The 8,258-nt window shown below is 43.8% G+C and overlaps 1 protein-coding gene across 5 annotated transcripts in view; it reads right to left on the bottom strand.

The window, feature by feature from the left end:
• Positions 1-3,136: 3,136 nt before the first annotated feature.
• UTP4 (UTP4 small subunit processome component) overlaps positions 3,137-8,258 on the bottom strand; it is a 163,154-nt gene continuing 158,032 nt past the window's right edge. For all 5 annotated transcript variants that reach the window (XM_078670214.1, XM_078670212.1, XM_078670211.1 and 2 more), the window contains exon 17: positions 3,137-5,091. In XM_078670214.1, coding sequence (XP_078526340.1) covers positions 4,975-5,091 — 117 coding nt within the window. In that variant the 3' untranslated portion in view covers positions 3,137-4,974. The remainder of the gene's footprint in view (positions 5,092-8,258) is intronic.

The following is an 8,258-nucleotide window of genomic DNA, read 5'->3' as shown; positions in this document are numbered from 1 at the left end:
TCGCGCTCTTTCTTCTTTTGTATGAACCACTCTCGTGTCACTTTAATGGTGGATGCCCGATTAGCTCTATGCAATATCCAAACCGTATGATGTTGAGTATCCATTTGTCTGAAATTACCTTTTTCCACTCCTGGAAAAGTCTTTTATCCTTGCATTCCACAAGTGTTGTGCGTGACATGGGGTGCTGTTGTATGCAGTCACTTGCTGGATGGTGCAGCTGACAGTGGCGTAGCAAGGTCAGGTGGTACCTGGTGCGGAAAATGTTACCCCGACTTGACAAAATGGCAAAAATATGTGTTTTGAACACATATTTTTGCCATTTTGTCACCTTCTCAGTGATGACACGTCAACCCTGGTTTGACAAAATGGCAAAAAATGTGTTTAAAACAAATATTTTTGCCATTTTGTCACCACCCTCAGTGATGACACCCGGGGTAGCCCGCACTCACCTTCCCGGCAGATGACCCTCTTTGTGGTTGCGATCTTTCCTTTGCTCGTCCCGAAAGGGTTGAGGTAGTGGTGTCTGGTACGGCCATTATTGAGTTAATGCTTTTGTGTGAGGTTGCAGCTTTAAAATCATCTCTCCCTACCGGTTTCCTTGTAGGGATAGATCCTCTCCAGGAATAGCAAGCGTTATATAAATGAAAACCCTTTACTCTTCTATCCCTCCACTATCCTTTTCCAATACAAATAACAAACTTACATGTTCACTGCTCAAATTAATTCAAATTAATTTCATATTCCCCTGTACTAATTCCCCACTAATCCTGTTTGGGTTCCGGAGTAGCATGCTACCCGCCAAAAAGCACTTCAACGCCTCATAAGGGGTAGGAAGCGCTTTATAAATGCAAACTCTTCCCTGTTTTAGTCTTCCACTAACCTTTTCAATTCAAATAATAGACTAACATGACCACCGCTCAAAATAATTTCATATTTCCCTATATTAATTCGCTACTAATCTTTTTTGGGTTCCGGAATAGCGTGCTGCTCGCTGAAAAAGCGATTCAACACCTCATATGGGGTAGTAAGTGCTATATAAATGCAATTACAATTGGGTGTAGCCTGAATTGCAGGGCTCCCATTGACTTGCCGGTGTCATTGACCTTTTTAATTTGTTGTAGTGTTTCATCCACTGCACTGCCAAAGAATTGTTCTCTATAGAATGGTGCGTTAATGATGTTTGCCTGTACCTCAGTTTTAAAACATGACACTCTTAGCCAGGCATGTCGTTTTAATGTGGTACCCGCCATCACCTGCCTATTTGCTGTATTCTGCCACATTTAGGGCCGATTTTATGCAGGTATTCGTTATGTTTTTCCCTTCTTCCACCAGGGATACTGCCTGTTTTTGGTATTGTTCGAGCAGATGTTTAATCAGCTCTTCCATTTCTTCCCAGTGCTGATGTGCATACCTGTTGAGCACAGCATTTGAATAGGCTGTGCGCCACTTTGTTGCTCCTCCCCTTTCAAACTTTCTCCCCACCATGTCCATTTTCTTTATCCAGTGGTGATCTGGATGCTGTTGGTACCTTTGCCCCCTTTCTGGCTGTGGCAGCAATGATAGAGTCTGCTGGTACAGTTCCCCGAATATGTGTGGTTTTTTTTTAGGAGTATTTATATTTTTTCTCTGTCCTTGGTGTTACAGACCTTCATGTTGCTGGCTCCTTAAAGTCTTCTCTTCCTTGGTCCAATATACTTGGGAGTATGGGAAGATACTGACTATTACTTTGGGAAGGCATTTAAGTCTTTATTGTGACTTTTCCTCTTCAAATTGTACCCCCTAGTTGTCTACAGCCATTTTATCTATTGATTATACATCTTTATATTGTCTGGAGGCAAAGGCCTTGACTGACATGTGTCAATTTCCTCTTCTGGAGAATCCGCTTCGAGGTCCTGTCTCAAAATATTCTGGACCCTCTGACTCTTGCAACATACCCTGAACTTGAAGGTCATTCTCTTCGAAGATTTCCTGCTTCTTCTCTCCCTGTGGTTCTGGGATCATTGGATACTTCAGTTCCTTCTCTGTTTGTGGCTTTTCCATTGAAGGTTTCGGGGGAATTCTAAATTTCCGCAGGGAGGCGTCAAACTCCTTTTTCTTCTGCAGTATCGCTGCTGTTTCGGTCTCGAGACACCTCTTCTTGCCCTCGATTTCGGCCATGCGTTCTTTGGCATCGAGTGAAGGAGTAGATTTTCTCTTCGATGTTGAGGCTTCCGATGTTGTGGTATTGCTCAGCCCCTTTATTGGATTGTCCCGACTTCAATCGTCTTTCGACATCGCCTTTTCAGTTGTTTGACCTGCAGTTTACTTGTTGTGGGACCTGAGGGGGGCTCTCTCAGCCTCTGCTTGCCTTCGGTCGGCAAGATCTTGAACAACAGACTCAAAGTCACATATACTGCCTCAGTGTCAAAGACTGACTCCCACTCTGTTTTCCGATGTTATCTCCAATCATCTTTCTTTCTGTTTTCGCTGTTTTTTCTTGATATCGATGAACCTCATTTCAGCACCTGAGCCCTCTCTTTTCTTTCCCCGATGTTGTCTTCTTCCTTACTCGACAACCCAGGTATCTCAGCTACAGAGTATTCTTTTGTCCCTGCATGGCATAGTGTGCTTGCCTCTTGCCTTTAAAGCCTTGGGCTTGAAGTTTGTGCAGGCTTCCCAGTTGTCACTTTTGTGGTCTAGAGGAAGGGAAAGGTTACATACCTGGTGTTTGCCTTTTATGCAAATTTATGGTGGCACTTGGGGCAGAATGGAAGGGTGTGCTTTCCATGTTGCATGGATCAGGGGGCCCCCTGCCCAGACATTCTCCGGATCACTCTCAACATCTACTCTCAATGAATCTGCAATTCTTGTATTGTTACCCAGTCCTCCTCCTCCTTTCTCGATCTTGTGATCAAACTTCTATCTTTGTTGATTGGAGAGTCTTTGGTAATGCTTTGAGACCCCACTGTGGAAAAAAAGAATCTGAAGACAGCAACCACGCATGGGAGCTTCTTCAGAAGGTGTATGACATCAGGAATGGCTGGATTAGGCACCAAATAGTAGGACAGTCAATGCCCAACCAAGAAATAAATAAATAGAGAAGATGGACTACAAATACAAAGGAGAAATCCAGAAAAGATTCATGCTGCAATAGTAATATTTTTCTCACACTGTTTTTATTTCAATAACTGTCAGTGACGGTGCCTGAATCTGTGATCATTCAACTGCAGCAGCTCGTTTTGAAAATTAAACAGAAGACCCAAGGCTCTTCTGATCAACTCCAAAGGACCAATGGTTTTGCATGTCAAACTACTGTCAACTTTCAAGCAGCTCAGATATAAGAGTGTTCAGATTGGCATAAAAGGGACGTTCCAAGCCATGGTTGGTGGCTGTCGGGCTGACCCTATGGCCCCAATGTACAAAAGGCTTTTCCTGTTCCGAACTCTGTGATTCGCAAATTTTTTAAATTTGCAATCGCGAAAAACTTGACTTACAATGTACTAAATGTATTTCATGAGTCACAAATGTCTTTGCGAATCACAATGTACACACTGACAGCTTATAGTCATTAGGAAAACGCAGCATGAAATGGGTATCCCACATTCCTAGTGATTCACAATTACATCTATCATTTGTTTGTGACTGCAACTGCAGTGGACAAACATTGATTAAACACCAAAACCGAAAAGGGATGGTACCATTTGTAAAGTGAAGGCTCTCTGTGAGGGAAGGCTTCGCCTTTTAGAGATTGGGCAGCATGGTCCCCCATTGCTCTTCACATTATGCCATTTCTTAAAATTATAGCACCAATAATTTGAGGGGCAGGAGAAGTGACGTAGTCATTCTGCAAATTCCAATGCAGGTACAGAAGTGTGCTGTTTCTTGCAGTTCTCCTTCCTGCACTCACAGCCAAATAGTAGGATTTCAAAAGGGAATTTAGTATCATTACTACGCATGAGCCAGGAGTATTTTTACTTTGATGAATTAGCACATCCATCGCAGAGCAAAAATATTCTTAGGTCAAAAAATCTGTAGCTTTGTAAAAAAATAAATAAATAAAACTGAGACTGCTTTGTGTGACCTGCGAATAGTGCCTCGGGGTCTATGAAATATTTGTTGTCTATTTTGAAAAGGTTAATCTTTTGAAACTGGATAACTCAAATGACACCTAAGGTCTGGGCCTAGGTAGTACTTAAAAGAGGCCTTAGCACCACCCTGTCCACACTTGAAAACAATCAATGTGAACTTTAAGCTTTCATCTTGTATACCTAAATCTAAAAATGCATATAAGTCAGACAAAAGATGAGAAAACATTTCTGGTAACATGTGATTTTAAGGGGATAATTTGTATCCTGCCCACAGTGCAAAATCTACACAGCCTTCCAAAATCTGAAAAAAATAAATTCACTCAAACTCCAAGCAGGGACTTGCAGCCACCAAAAATGTGACTTTGCTAAGTCCTACAGAATTGGTGTGGTTAAAGAGGGCTTAATAGAATCAACACAAAATATCAATTTCTTTACAAAGAATACAAAACGAGCACACATGAAGGCCTGGAATAAGGAATTATAAGCCATGATAGGTCATTACTTTACATGCTGATTAACACAGAACAAGGCTGGACGTGCATGTCTTCCAGTGTGCAGCCAGACACGATCTGATGCAAGCTCGTGAGTAATCACTGCCTTTATTAGATCATGCCAAAGACACTTTACTTTTCACAATGTGTCCGCGCATCCAGGCCCAATGCTTTAGAAAGATCTCCAATCCACTCCTCAGATTAACCTTTCTGGTATCTGGAATTCCAGGGTCCATTTCCCAATTCCATGGTCCACCTCTAATTGATGCTCTTCAGCCAACACATAAAAACCTACAACATACTCAAGGCAGCATGTGGAGGATGTTGTCACAAAGATATATTTTAGTAAATGTTTGTTCTGTTTTCAAAAGTAGCAGAAAGTCATTGGAAACAAAAAATGGACAAGAAGGTAGGCTTTAAGTTCCAAACTTCTTCTGTCTGATAGGTGCAGGTAGCTGTGCCAAGATGTGTTCCAGTGGGCGCTCCACCACCACCAGGGTGCCCTTGTCAAGTAGGTCCATGAAGAGCAGAGGCTGCACATTGGAAAGAGAAGCAATAACAGTTACACACAGGGCTACGTAGCTGTGATCATAGTACTGCTCCAGCATCATGCGGGGCAACAATGCCCGTATAAAGGTAATATCAACACTTGTTATGTCGGCCCAAATTAGCCCCTGAGCATTCTTAAGAGGCCTTCCATTCCTGGTGGTGTCCTTCACATAGTATACTCCCAAATGCTGGGAGAGCAGAGATTACGCATTAGCTTTCTATTGAGGTGTATGCTGTAAAATGCTAGGTTACACTTTAGCCTTAACTTTTGCTTCAGTTTTTATTCTGGACATTCATAAATATGCTCTGCTTACTGTGACAAAATCCGCTATTACAATTACACTAGAAATGTAGGCCTGATTTTGTGAAAAAACAAATAAAATACAAGCATTTACAATGCAACGGTTTCGCCTTTACAAAAGTTTGAGCTATTGGCATTGTAAATGACAAACTTTTTATTTATGTGTTGGTTTTGAAAACAGATAAATAAAATGGCATTGTCATTTACAATGGCAATAGCTTAATCTCTCGCAAATGCAAGACCTATTGCATTTTCAATGCAATAGGTCACGTATTTACGCAAGTTTGTGCTATTGACATTGCAAATAATTCCCACTGCGCAACACGCAGACCCGGTCTGTACCAAGGGTTTTATTTATATAGCGGATGGAAACAGGTGGTGGGGCACGCCAACTATTTTACCCCCTCACACACATTACCAGTAACGACACTATGTGAACCTTTGCAGAGGGGCTGCCAACACAAACACCATGTTGCGTTTTCAGCAACTTTTAATTATGCAGGTGATTGTATGCCAAATCCTTAAGTATGCATAACAAAGCGCGGCCTCAGAATCATAATTCCTGACGAGATGTCAGCAGAGCACCAATACTGGTCTTTAAAAAAAAAGGCCATTACTAGTCAAATAGCATTTGTGTTGAGCCAAAATATGAAGGTTTCCAGGTAAAGAATGCAGTAGCTAAGAGCGGTACACAATAGGAGTGAGCGTGAAATTTGAGAAACGGAGGCTTGTTGGCCTCATAATAAACTCATTTTGGAGGTCTGGTGGCACATCATTCCTGAAAACTGCGTGCTTTCTGTGCAGCTGCTGCTACCAATGAAACAACATAAAAGACGAACTGGGTAACTTAAGATGTGCCATTGTTCAAAGAGAGACCAATTAAATGGACAAGCATATACTTTTATGATAATACTTACTAGTGGCAAATGACATTACTAACGCGATCCTGCGTAATACTACCTGCATGTGTCTCAAATTGACACCTATACTATGAGTACTAGGAGTTTAGAGGCTGGATTTAAGTGACGCATTTATTTGTGAACATGATTGTTAAGAGGATCTTTGTGTACACATTATGGAGAGTAAGTATTAGTAATAAGCAAAGGTGGATTGTGTCGGGAACTATCGCACACCCCACTGACACAAATACGACAAGAAGCGGGGGGCGGGGGGGGAATCAGTCGTGTCCTAGCTCTCTTACAGATCCTAAACACTGACCCAATTATGTAAGCATATCGCACTATTTTACGTAGCGAGAGTTGTCTTTTTAGCCCACTGTAAGATTATCGAACCATTGCCATTAACACGGGTGCCTTCAGGTAAGGTGCTCTTGCAAACAACAACGGGAATTCCACCCCCTTAGAATGACATGGTACAGTGGCACCATTAACAACCCTTTAGGCTCCACCACGGAAATTGTTTCAGGGCTTAGGTCTGCCTCTCTCATCTACCACTTCCTGTCATATTCACAGCAAATATAAGCAACCTTCTATGTATGGCCCCTGCACACACACAGCAAGCACCATGAGAACCCACCGCGTCTTGGCAAAGCACAGCAAATACGTGCGCCAACAGCTTGTGTCGGTTTCTTGGTTACTTCTTATATTCAGAGTAGGGCTACAATAATAATTTTCTTCAGCCTGTGTACACCTCTGAGTGGATACGCCCCCTGCCCACCACCGCCCCCATGGAGAACCCAGATGTTTCCTCCTTGAAGGAGTCAGTGTGCTCGCCTAGACACGCAGAAGAGGTGCTTCTTGTGGTGTTGTCACGAGACTACGAGTCGGTGAGGTTGATAGCTTATCTGAGCAGGCGCAGTCAGCAGCAATTCCTCTTCACTGCCCAAATTGCGCAATATCCGAGGCCGGAAGGGCCTTGCCGGGGCGAAGAGAAGCACGGCAATCCCCTCAAGCCGCCATCAGACTACATGGCCACGGAACCTCGTCGCCCCGCCCTTTACCTCACGATCCCCGCACGTCCTGCTGGCTCCTCCGTTTCTCTTCCGGGAACCTCCAGTTGCTTCTTTCCAACGATCGAAATGGCGCGACTCCAGCGGGGACGAGCGTGAGTCCAAAACAGCGCGTCACAGTAATGGGCGCGCGTGCACTGTGGCATGCAGCCCCGCCCATTACCGCACTTGTAAGCCAATGTGAGGCGCTTCCGGGGAAGTAGAGGCGGAGCGCCAACCCAAGCTGTCCTGTTAACTGGATATAACTGTGTGAAAGTTGTACCCCCGTTAAAAGCCGGTCTTAAACACGTTCTACTGGAATAGGCAGAGTGCTTTACGCTAATGGCCTCACAATAAAGGCTCCAATGTAAGCAGGTACGCACACAGCTGCGCATACGGGCTGATTTTTGACATTTTCGACTGATTTCGGGTTGCACCACAACTCCATTTGTAATAAAAAAAACACAGCCAATACGACTAAAAATGAAATATAATAAAAACAAGGCCAAGGGAGAGAGGGAGGGCGAGGACAGGGGAATGAATGGACGGGGGTGGGATGGGAGTGCGTGTAGGGATTCGGGGGGCGTGTTTTTCATGCTCTCCCCTTCCCATTGGCTGGAAGGTAAAATTCCAGCCAATGGGAAGAGGAGAGGGCGGGACTTAAAAAAAGACGTGGAAACGCCCCCGAATCGCGTTTTCACGGGGAAAGCGTGATTGACAGCCAATCTCTTCCAATGGCTAGCCTCCATTTATGGAGCTAGCCAATGGAAGACAGAGGCGGGACGAAGCCCCATACTGTAGGATTGTAAGATTTCGCCCTGGGCGGAGCACCTGCTTCGCAGGTGCTACGGCCAGGTCGAAACCTAATTATAGAAAAAAAGTCACTTGTATTCTGAAACCCT

This window comes from Lissotriton helveticus, chromosome 12, assembly GCF_964261635.1.
Source record: "Lissotriton helveticus chromosome 12, aLisHel1.1, whole genome shotgun sequence".
Taxonomy (NCBI): domain Eukaryota; kingdom Metazoa; phylum Chordata; class Amphibia; order Caudata; family Salamandridae; genus Lissotriton; species Lissotriton helveticus.
Note: the sequence above shows the minus strand (reverse complement) of the source record. Positions and strands in the feature narration are given on the sequence as shown.